Raw genomic sequence first — 25,859 nt, 5'->3', positions numbered from 1 at the left:
ACAAACTCAAGCTGTCTCGGCCTCCTGGATTCATTGCCCTGGCTGCCAACTTAGGAGTCCACTGGCGCTACCTGACTTCCCTGGGCAACAGTACAGCTCACCTTGTTTCCTGTCCCTCAGAGAGAACTCTTTTGTTGTTTGATATCTAGCATTTTCCAAAAGGTTTCATGTATTTTGTCCATCTTGGTGGTTTCAGGTAGGAAGGCAAGTCTGGCCCCTGTTACTCCATTTTGCTTGAAAGCAGGTCTTCTGTGTCATTGTTTGGAGGTACTAAGTTTTAGAGTGCTTTATTATGCATCACTCAATAACCAGAAGACTAGATTTGAGGGCACAAAAAGTCACTCTTACAATAAATGTGCTTAAAATAAATGGATGTTTACTAAGAAAATTGGATTTCTTTTGAGATGGAGTCTCACTTTGACACCCAGGCTAAAGTGCAGTGGTGCGATGTTGGCTCACTGCAGCCTCCACCTTCCTGGTTCAAGTGATTCTCCTGCCTCAGCCTCCTGAGTAGTTGGGATTACAGGTGTGCATCACCACACCCGGCTAATTTTTGTATTTTTAGTAGCGACGAGATTTCACCATGTTGGCCAGGCTGGTCTCAAACTCCTGACCTCAAGTGATCCACCTGCCTTGGCTTCACAAAGTGCTGGGATTACAGGTGTGAGAGCCACTGTGCTCAGCCTACTTACCATAATGTTTTAAAGGTTCATCCATGTTGTAGCATGAGTCAGTTCATTTCTTTTTTGGCCAAATAATCCATTGTATGAATATACCACATTTTATCCATTCATGAGTTGATGGACGTCTGGGTTGTTTCTACTTTTTGGCTATTAGGAATAATGGTGTGGTAAACATTCAGGTACAAGTTTTTGTGTGGACATATATTTTTCATTCTCTTGGGTGTGTGCCTGGGAGCAGAATTGCTGGGTTATATGGCAACTCTATTTTTAAATTTTTTAGAAGAACTGTTCAATTGTTTTCCAAAACAGTCACATGATTTCTACCACAAGCAGTGTATATGGGTTTCAATTTCTCCACATCCTTGTTGATGCTTGTTATTATCTACCTTCTTAGATTATAGTCATCCTATCATCTGTCAAGTGGTATCTCATGTGGTTTTGATTTGTATTTATCTGAGGTCAAGCATTTTTTCATGCACCTATTGGCCATCTGTATCTCTTCTTTGGAGAAGTGACTTCAGGTTCTTTAGTCATTTAAAAATTGTTTATCTTTTTATTATTGAGCTGTAATAGTCTTTTATATATATTTCAAATACAAGTCTTTTATCAGATACATGATTTGCACAATTTTTCTCCTATTTTGTGGGTTGTATTGAATTTTCTGGGCGGTGCTATTTGGAGCACAGAAGTTTTTAGCCTTGGTGATACCTAACTAACTTGTCTAGTTTTTCTTTTATTGCTTATGATTTTGCTGTCATATTTAAGAAGGTTTAGCCTAACCCAAGGTAACACAGATTTTCTGTTGTCTTCTACAAGTTTTATTGTTTTAGTTCTTTTAGTTTGATCTATTTTAAATTCTTATGGTATGAGGTAGGGAGTCCCAATTCATTCTTTTGCATGTGGATATCCAGTTATCTCAGCACTGTTTGTTGAAAAGACAGTTCCTTCTCCCATTGAATTATTTTGGCTTTTTGTGTGTGTGTGTGTGTGAAAAATCAATTGACCATAATATGATAATTTATCTCTGTACTCTTAGTGCTATCCTATTGATCTTTATGTCTATTCTTATGCCAATACTACACTTTGAATACTGTAGCTTTGCTGTAAGTTTTTAAATTGAGATGTGTGGGTCCTCCAACTTTGTTCTTCTTTTTTCAAGATTTTGGATATTCCAGGTCCCTTGAATTTCATATGAATTTTAGGATCAGCTTGTCCATTCTAGCAAAAAGCCAGCTAAGATTTTGATAGGGAGTGTGTCCAATCTGTAGATCAGTTTTGGGGAATATTAACATGTTAACAATATTAAGTCTTCAGATCCATGAACATGGATGTCTTTCCATTTATTTGTCTTTTAGAAATATTTTCAGAGTATAAGAAGTTTTCAGAGTATAAGTCTTATACTTCTTTTGTTAAATTTATTCCTAAGTATTGTTTGTGATGCTATTATAAATGGCATTGTTTTCTTAATTTCATCTGTGGTTTATTCATTGCTACTGTACAGAAATGCAATTGAGTTTTGTATCCTATGACCTTGATGAATTCATTTTATTAGTTCTAATTGATTTTTAGGAAATTCTTTAGGATTCTCTATATGCAAGATCATGCCATCTACAAATAGAGATTGTTTTATTTCTTCCTTTCCAATCTGGATGCCTTTTATTTCTTTTTCTTGTATAATTGTCCTGAGTAGAAACTCTAGTACAATGTTGAACAGAAGTTCTAAGAGGGGACATCCGTTTTTTTCCTGAGCGCTGGGGACAAGCATTCAGTCTTTCACCACTAAGTATAATGATAGCTGTGGGTTTTGTGTAAATGACCTTTTGACGTGAGAAAGCTCCTTTCTAGTTCTAGTTCATTGCATTTTTATTGTAAAGGGGCGTTGAATTTTGTCAAGTGCTTTTTCTGTGTGTATTGGGATGATCATGTAGTTTTTGTACTTTATTCTATGGATATAGTGTTTTGCATTAATGGATTTTGAGAGGTTAAGCCAACTTTGCATTTCAGGAATAAACCCCACTTGGTCATGCTGTATAATAGTTTTTGCATATTACTGGATTTGATTTGCTAGTATTTTATTTAGGACTTTAGTTTCTATATACATCAGAAATATTGTTCTTACTAATCTTTTTTTACCATGAAATATTTCCAACTCACAGAAAATAGGGATAATTAAAATCAGCTAGTTAACATATTAGTATTTTGCTATATTGGCTGTAGAATTATTAAATGAAATATTAGAAAGTTAAAGCCTCCTTTCAGATGCTCCCCAATCTAATTTTTTCTTTCCAGAAATATTCTGAATCTTGAAACTGACCTGAATCCTTACCACCCATGTTTTTATACTTTATAAAACACACAGCCTTGTTTTAAAATGTTACTTGAATTATGCAGGCTTTATTCTGAACTTTTTCCCCCTTCAGCATTTTGTTTCAAGATTCTTTTACATTGGCACATTAGATTTAGTTAATTCCTGTAAATTGCTGCATTTAATGGTTCTCTAATTGAAAGGCATAGGAGTTGCTTGCAATTTTTGCTTTGTAAATGCTTTAGTGTTCATTCTTATACATGATTTCCTGTGTACGTCTGTGTTTCTCAAGGATGTGTACCAAAAAAATTGATTTGCTGGATCACAGAGTTTGTGTGTCTTCAACCTTGCTAGGTATTTAAAAATCTTATCGCTCTTGAGCTTTGGTATGTGCTAAAATGGTTGCAGAAGTCCCAGCAAGATAATTAAGTGTTTAATAACAAGTCATTTTGCATGGCCCAGTCAGTAGAGTTCACTTAAAATGCTCCAGTCTTGGAATCCATGTTCTGGCTGGATTTAATCTAGTAAAAAGCCATACATTGTATGCCATTAAACATCTGTGAGTAGCTACTTTAGAAAATGTGAGATTGAGGAGGTCTAATCAAGATAGTTAGTGGAACCTCATGATAGACATGAGTTAAGCTGTACTCAGTTGTATTCACAAAATATCTGGACAAAGGCAGAGAGTTGTATATAGAGTCTACAGGAATGGTGCTATGGTTTGAATGTTCGTGTCTCTAAAATTCATGCTGAAACTTAATCCCCACGCAATGTGTTAGAAGTTTGGACCTTTAGGAGGTGATTAAGTGATGAGGGCTCTGCTCTCATGAATGGGATTTAGTGCCCTTATAAAAGGCAGCCTATTTGTGTGTGTGTGTGTGTGTGTGTTTTGGCCTTTCTGTCCCTTCCTCTTTGTGAGGGTGCAGCAAAAAAGCACCATCTTCCAGGCAGAGATCTGGACCTCACCAGACACTGAATCTGCTGGAGCCTGGATGTTGGACCTTACAGTCTCTAGAACTGTGAGCACTACGTTTCAGCTGTTTATAAATTGTCCGGTCTGAGGCATTTTGTTATAGCTCCCTGAACAGACTAGGACAAATGGTTTGGGTTCTGGGGTTTCAGAAGCTTGGTCTCAAATCTGTGCTGTTTCCTTTGTGATTTCAGGCAAGTCATTTGCCTTTTTTTTTTTTTTTTTTTGACATGGAGTTTTGCATTGTTGCCCAGGCTGGAGTGCAATGGCATGATCTCAGCTCACTGCAACCTCCACCTCCCGGGTTCAAGCGATTCTCCTGCCTCAGCCTCCTGAGTAGCTGGGATTACAGGCATGCGCCACCACGCCCGGCTAATTTTGTATTTTCAGTAGAGATGGGGTTTCACCATGTTGGTCAGGCTGGTCTTGAACTCCGACCTCAGGTGATCCACCAGCCACGGCCTCCCAAAGTGCTGGGATTACAGGCATGAGCCACCATGCCTGGCACCATCTTCTCTGTCTTTAGTTGCCCTATTTATTTATTTATTTTTTTTTGAGACGGAGTCTCGCTCTGTCGCCCACCTGGAGTGCAGTGGCCAGATCTCGGCTCACTGCAAGCTCCGCCTCCCGGGTTTACGCCATTCTCCTGCCTCAGCCTCCCGAGTAGCTGGGACTACAGGCGCCCGCCACCTCGCCCGGCTAGTTTTTTGTATTTTTTACTAGAGACGGGGTTTCATCGGGTTAGCCAGGATGGTCTTGATCTCCTGACCTCGTGATCCGCCCGTGTCGGCCTCCCAAAGTGCTGGGATTACAGGCTTGAGCCACTGCGCCCGGCCTAGTTGCCCTATTTATAAAATGGGGATAAGAGTTCCTACCTCATAGACTTATTATTAAATGAGGTTATACATATAAAATGACACAGAGCCTGGCATACAGCAGTGTTTAATACATGTTTGTTGCTATTACTGTTGTCTGTCTCCTACCATGTTTCTGTTGATTGGCACTGTGCAACAACAGCGAGGAAAAGGGTGAAGCAGTATTTGGTCTTTGGTTGTAGCATCTTCTTTTGGTCTCTGTATCGTAGTTTCTCTATCTCTAAGGAATTTATTTCTTTCCAAGTTGCTTAACAGACATAATTTAAGTGAAGAAACTAGGCTGCTTGTTCAACCAGCTTTGTAGACTTTTTGTAATGCTCAAAGAGGTATTGTACCAGAACCATTCTACTTTTTGTCTACGGACTGTCATGTGCAGAAGAGCTTTGTTTGAAATTCTGCTTAAGGTGATTTATGGGTCTATGTATGAGTGAGAAAACACATCAAAGCTCTCAAAGGCCTTTTTTTTTTGAGATGGAGTTTCGTCTGTAGCCCAGGCTGGAGTGCAATGGCGCAATGTCGGCTCACTGCAACCTTCACCTCCCGGGTTCAAGAGATTTTCCTGCCTCAGCCTCCCAAATAGGTGGGACTACAGGCATGCACCACCACACCCGGCTAGTTTTTTTTGTGTGTTTAGTAGAGATGGAGTTTCCCCATGTTGGTCAAGCTAGTCTTGAACTACTGACCTCAGGTGATCCATCTGCCTTGGCCTCCCAAAGTGCTGGGATTACAGGCGTGAGCCACTGCGCCTGGCCTCAAAGGTCATTTGAATCTTGGATGGGAAACACTTTAAATTCTTAACAATTAACCTGACTAAAAGCCCTTTTTTCACCATTAATAAAACTTCAGCTTTGGCCTGGACAGTACTAGCATTGAAATAATTTGGGGTTTGGATGCTTCTGACAAGTCTTCTGTATGTCCAATGGCAAGCAGGAGGATGCTGCAGAGTGAGCACCCATAGGGCCATCATTTGTGGATTTCCCAGTGGAATGACCTGTGACGCAATCGCATGAAACAAAAGGGGCACAGAAAATGTTGATCCATCCTTGTTTCTCATCTCATCACACAATGTAGGTTTAATTTAATTAGCCTGTCATGCATATTAACAGAAAAGATAGGACATCAAGATGAGATTTCTTTCTGAAAGTTAAATTGGAAGTAATATCTGGCCAGGTGCAGTGGCTCACACTTGTGATCCCTGTGCTTTCAGAGGCTGAGGCGGGTGGATCGCCTGAGATCAGGAGTTCGAGACCAGCCTGGCCAACATGGTGAAATCCCATAGTTACTAAAAAATACAAAAATTGGCCAGGCGTGGTGGCACATGCCTGTAGTCCCAGCTACTTGGGAGACTGAGGCTGAGGCAGGAGAATCACTTGAACCTGGGTGGCGGAGGGTTGCAGTGAGCAGAGATTATGCCACTGGACTCCAGCCTGGGTGACCGAGCAAGACTCTGTCTCAAAAAAAGAAAAAAAAAGCCGGGCGCAGTGGCTCAAGCCTGTAATCCCAGCACTTTGAGAGGCCGAGACGGGCGGATCACGAGGTCAGGAGATCGAGACCATCCTGGCGAACACGGTCAAACCCCGTCTCTACTAAAAAATACAAAAAAACTAGCCGGGCGAGGTGGCGGGTGCCTGTAGTCCCAGCTACTCGGGAGGCTGAGGCAGGAGAATGGCGTAAACCTGGGAGGCGGAGCTTGCAGTGAGCTGAGATCCGGCCACTGCACTCCAGCCCGGGCTACAGAGCGAGACTCCGTCTCAAAAAAAAAAAAAAAAAAAAAAAAAAGAAATAAATAAAAGAAATAAATAAAAGTAATAAAATAAAAAAATCTGTTGCAGGAAAAAACAGTTTCTCCAATTAACTCTGACCTTGCCCAAGGGGCTGTCCGCCATGACAGCTTCCCGAGTTCCCTGTGACATCCCTTACTCACTCCTCTTGGGCTCCCAGGGCACGTGCTATGCTTCCTTTGGCACGGTTTTCTCTCACACCAGCAGAGAGGTCTATTTTCTCCCCAAGGGCAGAATCTCTGCCTGGAACATACGATACTTTACAAATGGTTTAACTCTTTGTGCATCATCTCACTGGTCTGTTGAGGCTGCACTCTGGTTCCCTAAGTGTAATGAACATTCTGCTGTGTTTTGGTAATCAATATCTTTCTTTTCCCCCTTTCTGTGGTTGATACTCTGTCCTTTTTTCTTAATCAAATATTGATATATAAATTATAGTTATTAGAGTTTACTCGTTACTATTTTGTTTCTTCAAAGCAAAGAGAAAAAAATATTTTAACAAAACTGTTTTAAATGTTGGCTTCTGAGGTGAAATTAAATGCCATCTTACTAAAATAATACTGAATTCTAAACATCATTTTGTACGGTCTATAAAAATACCTCATATAAATAGTTGCTTTTGAAACTTGGCTAGGTTGAAGGATTATGTAGGTCTTTCAGGAATTGTGGTGGTGGTGCATTTATACTATTGAATCGAGTCGGTTTTCATTGTGTGTGTGTGCGCGAGTGTGAAAATCAACCCCCTACGGAGAACTACGTATTACTAACTTTCACTGTGGAAGAAAGAAACTGACTTTGGTGTAAATCATGACATGTTCAAGTTCAGCTCATGCCTGTGAGTTTCTATTTTGTATCTCATGGTCTTGGATCCAGGGGAGGGTGACAAGTTCACAGGCTTTGCCCGGTGGCTTTCTGTTGTGAGTTGTGTGCTGAAGGTATAGTGTCTCCTCCTAATAAATCCACTCCCGTTCCACAGTCTACCATGGCTCCACCAACCCATAGGGAGTGGTCTTTCCTCTGCACAGCAAGAATCATAGTACATCAAAATGTCTTTTATTTGAGACACAAAAATGCAAAATTGCTGAGATATCAAACATTTCCCGATCAGCTACAATACTGCCACTATGTACAAAAGATCTGATGATAAATGTGCACACATATAAAAATACAGTATGCATTACCTATGTACAGTACATGTGCAAAATGTATGGCATTCAAACATGATATGGAATTGATTTCAGGGGTGCAAACAGCAAATACAAAGGCATCATGGTTTTTCTTTTAAAAAACAACATAAAGGCAATACATGAATGGACCCCCGATTGCCATAATTTTGTGTTGATTAAACGAGTGCTTTAGCAAGCAGGGCTCTGCAGATTGGTATCTTTCTCCTTTTTTTCATAAAGTGAGATGCTAAGACATAATGTGACAATGAAAAGAAGAAGAGAAACACCTATCACATTGCATTTCTACTGCAAGCAAGAAAAGAAAACTAATTTCTACATAGAAAAAAACTTTGTATTACTACTGAATGTTATTCTTAAACCAACAAAACGACTCTATGCTATTTTACATGAAAACAATAGAGAAATATCTACATCTTTGTGAAAATTATAACCTTAGATGGATAATACCTTTTGGGACTGATTTTTGAGATCTCATTAGTCTCAAATTTTAAATAAAAAGTGCCTCCTTTTGGCAAATACTTGGCAATGCCTTTGGTTCCTTTAAAGCAAGTTTGCATTACTGTTGGTTACTTGAGGTCAAGTACTTTTGGTAGATACTAAACCCTTTCCTAAATGCTTCTTCTTCCTACCAAATTAGCAAGATTCCTTACAGCATCACGTAGAGAGGTAATTGTTATGACTTTCAGTATTCTATAAACTTTGTTAAAGCTTTGTCTTAGTTGGCATAAAGCTCTGTTAAACACTATAGATGTGATGATATCTCTGATAATATATTTTATTTGATTCCCGACAGCACCTTGTAGATCCGAGATTGCCATCTTATTGTCACAAAACTGTGACATCACAGAGCAAAGTGTTTGCATGGAGGGTAAGAGTTCTTCTGTAAACATGTGCAGCTTTTCGAATTGTAGGCCTTCCATGAAAGATTTCAGGTAGAAACCCTTTGTAATGATGTGTTTCCTTGGATACTGCAAGAAAGGGTGAATGCGGAAAAAACACGGACCTGCTTATTGCCATGCAGACAGAGTCACTTTACAAATAAAAATGTAGCTCAGAGAGGCTGCTGAATGAGCAAGTTATTGAAGGTTTGAACCAGGAAAAAAAATTACTACCTCTTAGTTGTTTTCCAGTTTTGACTGAAATCACTTAAAAGATGAGTTGAAATGCAGTTAGGATGCTCTCCAGATACACACTGATGCACTTGTCAGCTATGTTCCTTGAAAAACCTGGCCTTCCAGTTAATGTTCTTTGATAAGTTTGGAATAGTTTCGTGGCCTCTAGGGCGGTGGGGTGGTGTGTATGGGTATTCTGTTGTCCGTATTCAACATTCATGTTTACAGCAGCGGATATTGAAAAATGGAGAGTTATTTGTGAATTCGGTTACATTGACACGTGTTGCTCTGCTGGTAGACACTGAATAGCTGTTCTCTCTTTACATTTCTCTAAAAAGTCCCCAGCGGCACCATGAGCTCCCCATCCAGGTGACAGCCAGGACTTCTGTGAGGCTAGCCGCAGGTGGGTGCATGGAAGCTGGTGAGGATGTATACTGAAATGTGGGCTTCTCACAAATATTTTAAACCCTGCCAAAGTGCTTTGCCACGTCTCTAAGGCCTAGTCCATTTGAGGACTGTAAAGGGACTATCCCATCACTTGTGGGGACAGCCATTTTGTCAACTGCTATGGCTGATTTCAGCCTGGGAATTCTGAAAGGACTCTGAAGAAAGCTATGCTGCCTGGAATGATCTGGAGCTGAGGGTCCAGGAAGCCTGAGTCAGCTCTGGTGACAAAATAGGTAGTGCGCTCCTGAGCCATCACTCAGGGTATGCTGACTGCACAGTTCAGAGGTGCTATCTCATTACTATGACTTTGCCTTCCATAGGCAGCAGCTTGCAGGCAACACCACCCCGCCTTTGCCACTGTTTCTAAACAGCGCTGAAAGCCAAAAAGTGTCAGTTACATGGATCACAGAACCATGTGGCTTTTAAGAAGGAAATTTAAATAACATCTCTTTAGAATTACAAAAATATTCATATGAAACAAACACAATAGTATCTAAGCAAGAAATTCCACAAATTCAGAATACATCTATGTACAATTATGTGGCAATATTATACAGTAGATTGCACATTTCAGGAAAAAACACTAGAACGTGAACCACTAACACTGTCCTATGAGGTTTCCTAATAGATGCTTTGCTGAAATGTACAAGATGACCACATACCCCTAGACTTTCAAAGACTTTACAGAAGTTTTGGTATAACTTTTTAAATTCATCCCACCCCCAGTAGGATGATCTGATTATCTACATACAGCACAAAGGTAAGGCTGACACTACTGTGTTTTGAGAACATGTAGGAAAGTAAGATGGGGATGTGAGATAATGCCTTTCTAGGAGTTACTTTCTTGGCAGTATGATACTTTGCAATATGATACACAACAGTACCACTGCTTAAACCACACACGTGCATAATGAAAATTCAACTGGCGACTTTGACTTGTGTTGTAATGGCTGTGACACTAACCTAAACAACAACAACCAGTCTTTAGCCAACATCCACCCTTTCTCACTGCACTCACCATCACGTGCACTGAGTCGGGTCAGAGGGGCCTTGTTTACAGGGCCTCATCTTTGGTCATGTCACATGAGTGTGGGCACACAGCGTGCCCTCACTCTGACCTGGAACATGCAGTGGAGATCCTGGAAAGCAGCAGCACTCGTGTCACAGGTGCCTGGCTGGTGACTCAAGCCAGGGGAGAGGAGGGTCAAGTGGAATGGTGCAAATGAAGTGGCTTGCAGAATTAATGGGCTAGAGACGCCTTGCCTTTTTAAAAATGAAATACTGGTTTATAAAGGTTTAAACACATATGTGAAGTGGGGACTTTAGCAATTCATAGTCAAGAGAGTAGGCTAATGAGATAGCATTTTTTTTGCACTGCACTGTGTATTTTTGGAGAGCAACCTTCCTGTGGCATGTTTCAAACCCTATTTTAAAAAGCAATAAAGGGACCAGAGAGCTAGAAAACTTATCTATACAATTCAGGATTATGGAAATATAAAGTTATTCAATGAGAGTCAATGGCACTAGTGTTCGGTTACCTCCTACAGTCCCACTGATATTTGGTGCTAATTTAATACGCCATTCAAATCTGAATGAAGAAGATGCTCAGGGTCTAAGTATGGACCTGATAAGCCCAGACAGAAACCCTCAGCAAAAACACTGTGGCCAAGAACTGTAAGAAAAATACTTTCCCAAGTAAATAGCCTGGCCCTGGAGACAGGCCCCTCTCAATGGAACTGACTCGAGGATTCACAGAACGTCTAGTGTGGTAAACTCTTGTAGGGCTTGGTCAAATGACGGTGTTCTGGTTAACAGAGAGTTACTGTATCCCATGCGTTGGTTTACCAATTTCTGAACACTTAAACTATTCATCACAGACTACACTGAGCACAGTGGCCTCTGCCTTGAACCACCTGGAAGGCACATGAGCACTGTTAGTGCCTTTGAGTCAGGAAGTGCCAGTGAGCAGAGGGCTTCAGCGTGCTCATGCTGGAAAAGCAGACTTTTGTTACACATAGTAAAATTTATAAACCACACACACACAAATCAGAAATAAGATCAGCTCTTAGGCAAAACACAAACCCAGAAATGATTCACAAATTCTTTCCAAGTAACGGGTCAGGCTGCCTCTCGCATGTCAGTATGGAACATTTACCATTTTGTGACCCAGGGGAACCAACCTGACCCGAGGGTTTACACAAGGGTGAGGTGGAGAGCACAATATTATTACTTAAGAAAAACCTCCATGCTCTTTTGGTAGATTTCAGTTTTTTGTTATTTACATTTTGTCATATACCTCAATGACTAGCTTGAAATAATCCTGTGATAGTTGGCATTTTAGAAAATTCTTAAGAAATGACTTGACTTAACAAATATGTAATAACTGTTTTCTATATAAAAAACACTAATAAAGCCTCCAGTTTTTCAATCTTAGGCTTGACAATATAGTGAGAGCTCTGGTAGAACATCCAGTTACAAGCCTGTAAAATGATAACCAGGGTTAGTGACAGAAGAAAGAGGGCCAGGGCGGGGACCTGGAGGCCCACCTCATGGCACAGTCTGACCTGTACTCATCATGGGAATGTCCTGGTAGATGACAGACCTTCCCCTTACCTTCCATTCTTCTAACTCACCAGCTCAGAAAGATATTTCATGCTAAAGCCTTTTCTTGGTTCTTTGAGATGGGTCTGGTTACCTGAAAGTTAGTCAGCAATTCTTTAAATACAGAAATACACGTGGCTCAAGTACTCTAGAAATATTCGAGCTATTAAAAAAGTAGGACCTTGGATACCCATTTTCTTACCCCAATGTAGGCTGTACATATCACAATGTCAGAGCATACATACAAATGTCTAATATATACATTAAAATCAATCTAAGCAACCCAGAAGGTTGCTAATAGAATTTTCAGTGTTATCAGTATACCTGGACTTCTGACAGTATTTTGTAGGTATCTTCTGTTTATGGTGAAAGATCTTGCATTTAAATTTAAATTTGGAAATATAAAGTATGATTCCAAAAATCACAAAATAAACTACAACATCAAAAAAAAAACAACACAGGTTTCTGAATAGAACCAAAAGTCTTTAGCCAGAAGCGGTCATTGAACTGGCCAGGGCTCTCTACTGCCTTTGATCTCTGCCGTGTCTTGGGCCTGGCTCTGGCCATCTCTAGGAAGTACCAAGTGCAGTGACCTCTCACCTCCCTCATCAGCCTCAGTTTTTGAGTGGAGCTGTCTGCCTTTTATTTAGGGTCTTAAAGTGATCAGAGAGATTTAAATGTAGTTAATTACCAGAATCCTAACGTCACTGCTGCATCTATTACTCTTCTTTGTTTTTTATGTAAAGGTACTTTTCATTCTTTACTGAAGTCTGGAGAAACATATGAGTCGTCTTTGACTGGTGTGTTTTTCAGAAGGCCCTGTGCTATGTTAAACTGTAGAAATTCACTACTGAACACAATGAAATGTTTTCAAACTTGGGTTCCAGGCTATGACCTTCCACCTATTCTTTCTGTGACAACATATTTTGATTGCAACAATGCAACTATAGATCTATCTCTAAAAACTGACCTTTTAGAATCTTCATGTTCTTAAACCTCATCAACTCTCAGATAACAAATCTGTGACGTTAGTCCCATGGTAGTGGTAGGTCCTGTGGGTCTAGAAAGTCGGCGGAGAACATGCTTGGGGTGGTGGTGCTGAGAGGAGTGAGTCCTGAAGAGGAGTTGGGCATGGTAATGTCCAACCACTCCATGTTATCCAAGTTTGAGTCTGACAGGTCGAGAGACAGACAGGGAGTACCTGCAGCAAACTGGGTCTCGGAAGTCTCCATGGGTGAGTGTGAATGGTCCAGCATACCTGAGTGACTCAGCAGGTCATTCTGGAGGTCCTCGATCAGAGAGAAGGGCTCTCTGTCTTCACTGCTGCTTTGTAATGGAGCAATTTCATTGGCTGAGGGTAAAGTTCCATCCAAGAAAGCTTCTAGTTGGTTCTCTAAGCTGGCAGATAAACTGCCCATAGGTTCTAAAGATACAGGTGGTGCCATTTGGACTTGGGGTGGTGGCCGGGACACCACTGTATTCACTGGCATTGTGGTGATGCTGGCTGTCACTGGTCTCATTTTGGAAATAGGAGAAGGTTCTTCTTTTATGGGGAGGGAGATCTCTGTGTAAAATAAATGAAGTAATTAGTAACTAAAGATTTACTACTACTTAAAAATTTTTATTAATTACTAGGACAGTTACTTTACTATTACGCGATTCCTTCTACGCACGTCCATCTTAGAAGTAGGAAGAGAATGCTATTGGTCAGGTACAATCCTTGACAACCTTTAGGATGATGGATCATTTTAGTTAAATAGATAAACATAAAAGTTTATTACATTCTTTTTTATTGTAAATTTAGTCAGCAGATGTCCAAGGCCAGTTTATTACATTCTGATATGCTTTAAATTCTTTTCAGTAAGACTAAGCATTAAAAGCAGTTATATCTCACTAGATAGGAATCAATGGTTTCAGATTATTTTATCTTTGAGTCCTTATTTTGTCATTTAAAGTTTTAAGATAGGGCTCATATCATCCTATGAATCAATCTATAGCAGCATGATACTCCTAATATAAATGTTGAAATGTACATCCTGAGTTTGTGCTGAGACATGAAGTACATCCTCATGTTATAAAAGAGGTAATTCTATTCTTCTTTCCTTTTTTTTTTTTCATCATTACAGTTGGACTGGGTACCCAATTTAGCCAAGTGCATTCTGTGTAAAGTTCTGAAAATATACAATGGCATTTGATTTCATTTCTGAATTAAAGCTAACACATGGTCCCTCTGATCCTTTTCTTTTAAGGTGAGGTGGATCACTTGATTATTTCTTTCACTTTTTGGTCTTGTTTTCTGAGTTTATATAAAATTTTGATTTGGTAAATGTCTTCATTATGTGTTATTCCCTGCCAGATCAAGTAGCAAATTAACAGACCATCTTCTATAAATACTAGTGTTCACTAAACTACATATATGAATACAGTATCTTTTAAAATTTTATGAGGATATGATTGGTTTCATTTATATGCAGATACACTAGGAAAAATAAATTTAATTAACAATAGCTCTTAAAGCTCAATGATTGGTATGTACAAATGGCTGAGAAAAGGAACTTACAATTTGATTCTTATAAATGAATTGTCAACTGTGTGTACTGCATTTATTTTTGAATGGTTTGTTACTTTTAGTTATCAGTAGTCATCTCTAAAACTGTTTTGAAAGCTTTAAGTGTAATCTAAGTAACTATTCTTTTTATTTTTGTTATTTTTATTTTTTTGAGACAGAGTCTTGCACTGTTGCCGAGGCTGGCTGGAGTGCAGTGGCATGATCTCAGTTCACTACAGCCTCTGCCCCTGGGTTCTGGTGATTCTTCTGCCTCTTAGCCTCCTGAGTAGCTGGATTACAGGTGCCCTCCACAATGCTCAGCTAATTTTTGTATTTTTAGTTTCACCATGTCGGCCAGGCTGGTCTTGAACTCCTGACCTCAGGTGATTTGCTTGCCTTGGCCTCCCAAAGTGCTGGGACTACAGGCAGGGCCAGGCACAGTGTCACTACTAACTAGTCTTATAACTAACTATATAAAACTTGGTTCTCATTATTACTGATGTTAGTAGACAATAAGATGAAATAATATACTTATTAGATACTTTGTCATAAAAAAAAATCCCATTTAGAAAATAGCTTGATTGTTTGTATCACATTTTAATTTCCAAGTTTAAGGCGCCTGCCACCACACCGGGCTAATGTTTGTATTTTTAGTAGAGACAAGGTTTCATCATGTTGGCCAGGCTGGTCTTGAACTCCTGACCTCAAGTGATCCACCTGCCTCAGGCTCCCCAAGTGCTGGGATTATAGGCGTAAGTCACTGGGGTTGGCCAGCTTAAATTATTTTTGTAAGGCCAATATAATTCTTAGCAAAAAATACTATTGGCGTTATGTAGAGCTATAGTCAAATATCAATTCTCCATGTCAACGTCAACTTCAGTGTCAAATGATACATGCTATAAATGGAGAACTTCTGATCACTATTTGAAAATTCAAATAAAACTTTCATCAGGGTAATTTTAAGACTATGCTAAATATGCAAATACTATCCAGGATTTTTTTTTTAAATATTGATTTTTATACTTATTTTTAAAGATATGTAAGCTGAGGCAATATCCTTATTCTTTTTGTGGCTAATGTCCCTTTTAAATAAAGATGATATAAATCTAAGATTTCATATTATATTGTAGAAAACGCTTTAGCATTGACTTTGAATTTTAAGAAAGATACTGGAGCTCATGCTAGGTAGCTTGATGTCACATAATTAAGGTAGTATTGTAATGTTTTCATCCCATTACAAAGACATACGCATGGAACAAGTTTTGAAGCTTTTCAACATGGAATTTAAATCTGGTTCTGCTTTGCTATCTTGTCTTTGTTTTTTAGCAGGCATCTATCTGTGGAAAAATCTCACGTTGTATTACTGTTTTAAGCTATCACGGTTCACTGCACCCTTGACCTCCTGGGCTCCAGCAATCTTTCTACCTCAACTCCCTAGTAGCTGGGACCCCAGGGGTGTGCCACCATACCCTGTTCATTTTTAAAATTTTTTGTAGAGACGAGGTCTCATTATGTTTCCCAGGCTGGTCTTGAACTCCTGGGCTCAGATTCCCAAAGTGCTGGGATTACAGATGTGAGCCACCGCGCCTGGCCGTAAGTTCTTTTAATGACCTATATTTAACAGATTTTAAAACAGTAAATTCAGTTGGAAGAACACGTTTCTCAGTGTCTAAAGATAAGCTATGAGTGCTTAAGAAAAGCTTTCATGTACTTGTGTTAAGAGATGCCTTCCTGTGAGGATCTGATGTGACTTTTGACTTACCTCCACTCTTAATGAGGATATCAAAGAGGTCATCCATCTGCTGACTGTGTGCGTTGGAAATCTACAATGAAGCAGAGTACAAATTAGGTTTCTTTCATACAAACCTGGAAGCATTATACAATTAGGAGTCCTAAGGGACTTTCTAGACGATTTAGTTCTAATCTATCATGTGATAATTTTCAAAACACTGAGGTCACCTGAGAAGTTAAGCCATTTACCCAAGCTGTACAGCTGGTTAGTTGACACAGCAAGAACAGGGATAGTTAGTACCCAGCTCCACTGACTTCTATGCTTCCCTTTTTTTCCTATCACTGAATTGTATTTTGAGAGGCCTCTAATACCTTATTTTAAAAGTGTCTTTATTCACTTGTATTTAGGTAAAAATTTGTATAGGTGTATCACACTACATATATTTGTTGAGCTCTTATTGAGATTTACCTGACATACAGTAAGGTGCACTTATGTAAAGCATACAATTTGTTATGTTTTGACATATAAATATACCCATGAAACCATCAACAAAATCAAGATAATGAACATATCCATTGCCCCTAAAGTTTTCTCATCTTCTCATCCCTAGGCAACCCCCAGATCTGCTTGCTTTCACTATGGATTAGTTTTATATGAATGGATTTGTACTGTGTGTAGTTTCTTGGTGGTAGGGGAAGGACCAGCTTCTTTCACCCAGCATAATTATTCTGAGATTTACGCGTCTTGTAGTGTGTACCTCAGGAACAGTTCATTTTTTTTTGGTTGCGTAGTATTGCATTGTATGGAAATAACAGCAGTTTATTTATTCATTGACTTGTGGACGGACATTTGGGTTTCCAGTTTTTGGCTATTACAAAAAAGTTGTGAACATCTGTGTACAGGTCCTTGTATAGACATGTGTTTTCTTTTCTCTTGGGTAATTAAGAGTGGAATGACTGGATCACAGGTTAGGTATAGGTTTAACTTTTGAAGAAATGTCCAAACTGTTTTCCAAAGTGACTGTTCCATTTTATATTCCCACCCTCAGTATATGGTATAAGATTTCTAGTTGTTCTTCATTCTCACCAATACTTTGTAGGGTCAGTCTTTTCAATTTTAGATATTCCATTAGGTGTGTAGTGGTATTGCACTGGGGTTTTAATTTGCATTTCCCTAATGACTAATGATGTTGAACATCTTTTCTAGTGCTTATTTGCCATCCACTTACCTTTGGGAAAATGTATGTTCAAATCTTCTGGCTACTGCAGATTTCTTCTGCTTGCTGTTGGCATGGTCTATCTTTTTCCAACACGTTTGCTTTCAATGTGTCTTTGTATTTAAAGTATGCCTCTTGGAGATACATGCATTAGTTATCTATTGATATATTCTAAATTATACCAAAACATAATGGCTTAAAATTATTTTGTCACAGTTTTGTGGGTCAGGAATGGTTTTGATGGGTGGTTCTGGCTTCGGGTCTTTCATGAGGTTGCAGCCAAGACATTGGTTAGGTTACTGTCAACTGCAGGAGTGGCTGGGGAATGCCCTCGACTGGCAAGTTAGTGCTGGCCATTGACGGGAGGCCTCAGTGCCCCTCCATGTGAGCCTCTCCAGATGGCTGCTGACATGTCCACATGGCGTGACAGCTGGCTTTTCCAGAGTGAGCAATCCAGGGGAGAGCAAGGAAGAAGGGGCATGCCTTTTATGACAGCCTCTGGAGTCACCTACCATCACCTCTGCCAATTCTGTTTGTTAGAAGTGAGTTGCTAAATCCAACCCAGGGAGGAATGTCAAAGAATTTGCAGACATATCTTAGAATTGCACACAGTGAGTATGGCTTTTATATCCATTCTGACAATTTTTTGCATTTTAATTGAATTGTTTAGTCATATATGTTATAATTACTGACATGGTTAAGTTTGGGTTTACTATTTCACATTTGTCTTCTATTCATTCCTCTAGTTTTTTTTGTTATCCTGTTTTTCTTTCCTGTCTCCTTAAAAAAAAATTGACATTTTTGTATTCTAATTTTTCTTTCTTCTTCTTTTTTTTTTTTTGAGACAGTCTCAGTTTGTCACCCAGGATGGAGTGCAGTGGCACAACCTCGGTTCACTGCAGCCTCAACCTCCTGGGATCAAGTGTCACTCCTGCCTTAGCTTCCCAAGTAGCTGGGACTACAGGTGTGCACCACCACACCTGGCTATTTTTTGTCTTTTTTGTAGTGATGAGGTTTCATCATGTTGCCCAGGCTGGTCTTAAATTCCTAGGTTCAAGCAATCCTCTCACTTTGCCTCCCAAAGTGTTGAGATTACAGGTGTGAGATGCCATGCCAGGCCTTTCTATTGATTTTTTTTTAAGCTATCTTGAATTTTTAAAATTGTTACCATTGATATGCAATACATATCCTTAACTTAATGTTAGGCTACTTAATGTTATACACTGAATAAAACATAAGAGATCCTACAACCACACAGATCCACTCATTTCCTCCCCCATCCTTTATTAATTATTATTTTTCTGAGACGGAGTCTTGCTCTGTTGCCCAGGCTGGAGTGCAGTGGTGCCATCTCTGCTCACTGCAAGCTCCACCCCCCGGGTTCACGCCATTCTCCTGTCTCAGCCTCCCGAGTAGCTGGGACTACAGGCACCCGCCACCACGCCCGGCTAATTTTTTTGTATTTTTAGTAGAGACGGGTTTTCACCATGTTTGCCAGGATGGTCTCGATCTCCTGACCTCGTGATCTGCCCGCCTCGGCCTCCCAGAGTGCTGGGATTACAGGCATGAGCCACCGCGCCTGGCCTATTAATTATTTTAAGTATCGTCTACACATGCTATACACTCCTCAAGACAATGTGATCTTTGGTGGTGAACTAACACAATTTTTCCTTATCTGAAAATATCTTTACTTCACTTTCATTTTTAAGGGATATTTTAACTTGATAATAGAATTCTGGCTTGACAGTCTCTTCCACTTCTTCCTCCCTAAAAACTTTTAAACGTGCTGTTACACTCTTTTCCAGTTTTCATAGTTTTTGATGAAAGCTTGACATTAATCAATTAGTTGTTTGCTCTGTGTGAAATGTGTTTTTTCTCTTGATGCATTTAAGATTTTCTCTTTGTTTTGTCAACAATCTGACTGTGATGTGATTTATCCAGCTTGTTTATCGAGCATCTCAAAGCTATAAATTTGTCTTTCATCCTATTTGTGAACATGTCAGCCATTGTTTCTTCAAATATTTGCCTCTCCAGTTCTTTCTCTCTTGTTCCGGGACTTCTCTTCTACCTATGCTAGACTATTTGTTTGAATTATATAAAACAGGGTTCTGAGGCTTTGTTGACTTAAAAAAAATCTTTTGCCCCCATCTCTGTTATTCAGATTAGATACGTTATGATCTATCTTCAGGTTCTTGACATTTTTTCCCCTGCCATCTCCATTCTGGTAAGTTCATCTATATATTTTTTTTCATTTCAGATACTGTACTTTTTTAGTTCTCAAATTTCCATTTAGTTCTCTTAAAAATCATTTCTATATATATATGGATCCCTTTTAATTTATTACAAGCATATTTCCTTTTCCATCACTGAGGACAGTTGTAATAGTAGTTGCTTTGAAAATCTTGCCTGCAAATTCTAACATCAAGATGAGCTCAGGATTGGTCTCAGCCTTTTTCCTTTGAGAACAGGTTACATTTTCCTGATTCTTTGTATGACGCATGTTATGGATAAGTGTTATGGCTGTTAAACTGTGGTGACTATGAATTCTGCTGTTATTCTCAGATGAATGGTTTCTATTGTTTTAACAAGCTATTAACTTGGTTACACTTAAACTTCAAAATGTTTCTTGGGTAGATGTTCCAATCTCATTTTAGATCTTTTGTCTTCAGCTGAGCTGCTATGCGTCTATTCCACGCCTGTATGGCTTAGGGGTCAGCCAGAGATGTGGGCACACAGAATTTGGGGATCTCCCCTCTAGCTCTTTCCCTCTGGTTGCTCTCCATTCAGTTCTCTGGATTTCCAGGCCATAAAGACTATGGCTTTTCCACCAGTAACCATGCCACTTAGCTGGACCCCAGAGTAAAAGCAGCAAGAAGAGGGAAATCATGCCACATCACTCCCTTCCTTTTGAGTGTGGGTTCCCCACCAGAGAATGACTGCTTCTATTTACTCTTCAATGCCTTCAGGTAGTTGCTTTTTGTTATGACCAAGATTAATAGCTATTATCTGTGGGAAGACTGAACCAGTAGGGCCTTACTTAGCCACTCTTGGAATTGCAAGTCTGAGTAAATGTATTTAAATGAACTTTGGTGCTCAGTGGCATATAAGGAAGTCCTACAGGTGGCTACTCATTTGAATAACCAAACCCAATGTAGAACCTCAGTCTATAAACAGGAACCCAGAGACATGTAAATACCAGAGATTCCAATCAGCTGTCTTATGTTACAGTGGAAGATTCGTCAAGTAAGCAGCACTTAGGAAGGATGGGTGCTATCTTTTTGTTTTCTTAAAAACTGCAGTTAAGCTCTTGGCAATTCACTTCATCTCTGCTCCCTGTGGAGACAATAGATACCACTCCGAATGGACCATCAGGAAGGAGTGTAGTCCAGCACCACCTGTTTGATTTCTTATTGCAAATGTTTGAACCTATCTTTGAAATCTGACTTCTCCCTCGCAGACAAGGGCCTTTGCTGAGTCTGTAAGTAAGGAACGTCTTACAACTCAAAGTTATGTCCCCTCAATACAGTTAATACAAAGAAACATACGGCAGGTTCCACCTCCTTCAAGAGGCAGCCCCCCACAGGTCCTGAGCTTCCCTGCCCTGGATGTCCTTGGTGAGGGTGCCAAACTGACAAGGTCGCCTGGACTAAGCAGCTTCTGCAGATGCTCACTCAGGCAACCAAGTGGGTCAAGGCAGCGTAGGCATGACTGCATACTCCCTGGGTGAGGGACTGGCTTGTTAGGTGCTTGCTAGAAAAAGCGCAGAGCCCTTGGCCCCACGTTCCTTGGGTGCAGCTTGACCCACTGCATACACAGCCACCATGTGGCCCCGACAAGTTACCCCATGGAACACGGGAGCGGGGGAACTGGCACAACTGCGCTGATGCTCCTGCTGTTTGCCGTGGATAATAAACAGTCCTGCTTGGATACTGTCTCTTGGTGTCCACCTTTAGCGCCCATGGAGTGGTGGCAGGGCCACTCCTTGAACCCTCTATGAGGCTGGGGTTATTCCCTGAAAGGTTAGTTTTAAGTTTTGACAGAAAGTTTTAGAGAGACAGAAAGATTGGAGGAGTGTTTAGGGTAATGTATGACAAGTGCTGTTGTGACTGGCACCCACCATGGGCCATCTGCTTTTACAAATAGGAACCCTAACTTCTTCCATTGCCTGGTATAGTTGGGGCTACTTCTGTTTTATCAGTGAAACCAGGAAGGCTCAGAGACCACATGGTCACCATGTGTGGTGAAACCAGGAGAACCTCAGGTCTGTTACCTCCAAGCGCATTTGCTCAGTGTATGAGCAAAGTCATTTGGATGGCTGGCCTGCTGGGAGCAGAGGCTGCTAGAGACCAGAGAGATGAAGCAGGACCAAGTCAATTTAGGTGCTGGTGGCCTTGAATGTCAGACAGGTGGAACAGTGATACCATGTGTCATTTTGATGCTGGCCTGACACACGGTGGCTTTAGAAAAGGGACCTGTATAAAATATGTGTCCTGGTCATAATCAGATCTATCTCTAACATGACTGATACCCTTACCCCAAAGGAAAAGTTAAGAGATAAACCCTGAATTTCTGAATAAACAGTAAATGCAGTTATACTGCTGCTGAAAGCTGTTTAAGGTCTTCATGATAAATGACATTTTGATTTTAAATAACCATGTAAAATACAAGGTTATTTTTGTATTTCTACTGAGGCAAGTCAGTTTCATACAAGGGATTCTGTACAGGTCTGCTCGAGACTGAAGATGGGCACATCCACCATAGCCTTATGCACCGTGACCCTGCCCTCACTTACCTCTGGCAGGGGGGCCTGTGTGCTGCGTGTTTGCTTGATGGCCTCCTCATAGCGGGGGGGATCTTTTGTCTTGGCGACTGGGCTCCCAAATAGAGAGTGCTGGACGACAAATTGCTGGGGTGGCGGGGGTGAACTAGGCTGTGTCAAATAAAGGAGGAGTGCATATTACATCTTGATAATAAACCCTCTCTTTTCCTGGCTAGACTCGGCTCTGCTGTTCTCTATGTGGTGGCCAAATCAGGGAATTCATGAGCAGGTTCTTTTAAGCACCTGTGAGGCTGACAGCACTGGTGGCCACCTCATATCACATCTTCACTGTGATAATCGCTGAGCTCCTCCTTCACAAGTTATCACTGAATTTTCAACAATTTTATCCCATTAATATTAGTCACTCCAAGCCCAAAGCACTAGGCTTTGGAATGATTTTATGCCCCTGTAGAACTGTCACAGATGCACAAGCCTCACAGGGTTACCTTGTTGGGTGTGTTAGGTCCATTTTGCAGGGATGGAAGCGGAGCATTTCTGGATTGAAGAACGCTGTTGGAGGCCTTATTGATAAAGGGCTGCTGGACAGCTGGAGCAGGATGTCTCTGATATGGAAGAACTGTATTTGATGCTGAGTTTGTGAAAACCTATAATGAATAAATGTTTCTCCATTAATTTGTTCTTTGGCTTTTCCTAATGAAGTAAAGAAAACCATGTTTTAGGGCAGGGGTCAGCAAACTTTTTCTGTAAAGGGCTGCAGAGTATATAGCTTACGATTTGTGGGTCACCTGGCCTCTGTTGTTACCACTTGGCTCTGCCATTGCAGCCTGAAAGCAGCCACAGATAGTACACAGATAAATGCGTGTGGCTGTGTGCCAATGAAACTATCCACACAAACAGGCGGTGGGTTAGATTTGGCCCATAGGCCAGGTTTTGCTTACCCCTATTTTCGAGCATATGTGGTCCCTTTACGCAGTAACTTGCCTTTGATGGTGGCACAGACAGAGCTATGTGGAAAAACAGTGCTTGCTCTTTATAATTCCCCTCTTAAATGATAGTTGACTTTCTTCTATTCCTCTCTAAGGTGAGCTCATCTCCTCTTTTTTTTTTTTTTTTTGAGACAGAGTCTCGCTCTGTTGCCCAGGCTGGAGTGTAGTGGCGCACTCTTGGCTCACTGCAACCTCCGCCTCCCAGGTTCACACCATTCTCCTGCCTCAGTCCCGAGTAGCTGGGACTACAGGCACCCGCCACCATGCCCAGCTAATTTTTTATATTTTAAGTAGACGGGGTTTCACCGTGTTAGCCAGGATGGTCTCGATCTCCTGACCTTGTGATCTGCCCACCTCGGCCTCCCAAAGTGCTGGGATTATAGGCGTGAGCCACGGTGCCCGGCCTACTCTCAAGTATTTAATGGCCATGACTAAGCTAATAATCCCGAGTCACTGCTCTGTTTCCAACCTTGCTCCCAGGCATCAAAGCCACTTACATCATCTTCCTAGGTATCTCAAATTAAAAATATTCCAAATGATTTTTCTCCTTTTTCCCCACTACCCCCTGCCTCTCAGCTTCTGAGGGAAAATAATTCTTGGTTCTGCCTTTTTAAAAACTTAGGTAAATAGGACTATCAGTCAACTCTGCTTTCTCCCTCAGTGTTCACACATCTCACTGACGCCTCTTGAATCTGCCGCTGCTCTCTGCTGTCCTGCGCCTGGCCCTCACTATCTATCACAGGAATTCTGCAGCAGCCTTGCGGCACAGACCCCCCATCACAACGTGTTCTCAAGGCATGGCCCCTACCACACTCATTGGCTCTCCTGATTTGGGTAAAACCCTAATCTTTGCCTGGCATGTAAGCTGCTTACTACTTGGCCCCCTTTCCATCCTACCTAAAACCTCAACCTGCTATGGTCACTGAATTTTCCAGTTTCTTGAAAATTTCTTCTAATACAAGCAAGGCCCCATTTAAAACTGGCCCCCTTTGGAGAGGCTATTTTCTGTTCTAACAGGCAAAGGTGAGAACTTCTTGCTGCGGAACTCCAAAATGTTTTGTTTAGCACCTCCATCAAGAGCCACAAGTTTTAGGGTCTTTTACAAATATGTGTCTATATTGCTGATATTGTAACTGTATTTCATAGAACTTGGTTTGCTCATAAAAATACTTAACACGTTCTATAATACTAATACTCCAAAAAACCTCTGTATTTTGTAAGCAGGAAAGTCTATGTGTATATACCTCAAACAGTACAACCTCGATGGTGATGAGTTCTGTAAATATACTCCTATTTGAAACAATTAAATTTCCTTATATTTGGTAAAAAATTACTTCCTTTACACTAGAAGTAATCATTCCTAATTCTAGTATCTTGACACTTAGTGAAAAAGCCCTTACTTATCCTATCTACATATTTTTCCCTTTCCTCCCTAAAACAAATTTTCTTAACATTTGAACATTTACTAAGCTTTTAATTACACTAAATGGTATTTTGAGCTTTCCCCAAACTCAGTAACATACAACCATGATTCCTTTAGCAGAGGAGATTCTGAAGCAGCACATCTGTTACATGTGACTGCTGCTTTCTGTCCCCAAAGCTGGTTTCACCCAGACAGTTCACACTATCCTGAGGCAGATCACAGGCACAACTCATTACCTGGGTTCTTTTATGTTGAAGAGTAAAACTCTGGGATTAATAATTTTCAAGGTTTAAAAGAGTAAGACCTATTTTTGAGGCCTAAGATTTTTCTAGCAAGGAGATGTGCACGTAGCTCCACCTACTGGCTACTGGGGAATGTGGGAGAAAGTTTTTGGTAGGTATTTGTGTAGAGGACACTGAATCCTAGACCACCAACTTCATTTTAAAGATGAGGTAACTGACTCTCAGAGAAGGTAAGTGAATTTTGTGTGAGGCCAAACACCTAGGCAATGGTGAAATGGAATTGATGAGACCTTCTGGGCTCTTAATCTGAGATGGCAAAGTCTTACAAATGCATTTCAAGATCTTATTCAACATAAACATTTTGGGAGTATATTTTTCATCTTCAAATACCTTTTCCAAGGGAACAGCATATCTTTTTTTCTACAGTATGTTTAATTTGAAAAAATTTATTTTAAAATTCAGTAAATTTAATATATGAGGATTGAAAACAAATACTTTTGAAACTTTCCCTTGGAAAAGGGGTTAACTGTGAAGGCAAGCTATCTTTCAGTAATGAAAAGCTTTCTCCATTCCAAATAACTGGGAAATCTGCAGCCAAACGGCATCTGACCTAAGGCTCATTCCATCGGAGATGGATCACAGAACAGAATGAACAGGAGCTTCCCAAGGCTAATTTTACGAAGACGCTTGTTGAATGGATGATTGGAGGGTGGTAAAAATCAGTGACAGTTTACTGCTCTTTGGCATTTACAAACCTTTCTGACTTGTTGAGGCTGACTGAGCACATGCTGTGGGAACGTGTCTTGTGTCTGAGGTACAGCTGGGGCCAAGCCTGAGGCCAAGGCAGCAGTTGGTATTTGTGCAGCAGTTGCTATCTGAGGCTGAGTCTGCATTCCTGCTTGTGGTGAAGTCTAGGGAGGTGAATTGAAAAAAAGTCAATTTAATTGTCAGAATCAAAGTTAGAAATCACA

At 40.5% G+C, this 25,859-nt stretch overlaps 1 protein-coding gene and 1 long non-coding RNA gene across 34 annotated transcripts in view; one reads left to right on the top strand and one right to left on the bottom strand.

The window, feature by feature from the left end:
- Positions 1 to 25,859, top strand: part of LOC141409338 (uncharacterized) — a 60,976-nt gene that overhangs the window by 11,412 nt on the left and 23,705 nt on the right. The window lies entirely within an intron of this gene.
- MRTFB (myocardin related transcription factor B) overlaps positions 7,651 to 25,859 on the bottom strand; it is a 205,928-nt gene continuing 187,719 nt past the window's right edge. For 29 of the 33 annotated variants that reach the window (XM_074028259.1, XM_065536648.2, XM_065536640.2 and 26 more), the window contains 5 exons: positions 25,644 to 25,799; positions 22,723 to 22,881; positions 22,250 to 22,387; positions 16,272 to 16,332; positions 7,651 to 13,525 (listed from right to left, as the gene is read on the bottom strand). In XM_074028259.1, the coding sequence (XP_073884360.1) occupies positions 12,990 to 13,525; positions 16,272 to 16,332; positions 22,250 to 22,387; positions 22,723 to 22,881; positions 25,644 to 25,799 (1,050 nt within the window). In that variant the 3' untranslated portion in view covers positions 7,651 to 12,989. Of the gene's footprint in view, positions 13,526 to 13,605; positions 13,690 to 16,271; positions 16,333 to 22,249; positions 22,388 to 22,722; positions 22,882 to 25,643; positions 25,800 to 25,859 lie in introns of all 33 variants that reach the window. The other 4 variants (XM_074028265.1, XM_065536650.2, XM_074028264.1 and 1 more) reach the window with 1 other exon arrangement.

Source organism: Macaca fascicularis, chromosome 20, assembly GCF_037993035.2.
Source record: "Macaca fascicularis isolate 582-1 chromosome 20, T2T-MFA8v1.1".
Lineage (NCBI taxonomy): Eukaryota > Metazoa > Chordata > Mammalia > Primates > Cercopithecidae > Macaca > Macaca fascicularis.
Note: the sequence above shows the minus strand (reverse complement) of the source record. Positions and strands in the feature narration are given on the sequence as shown.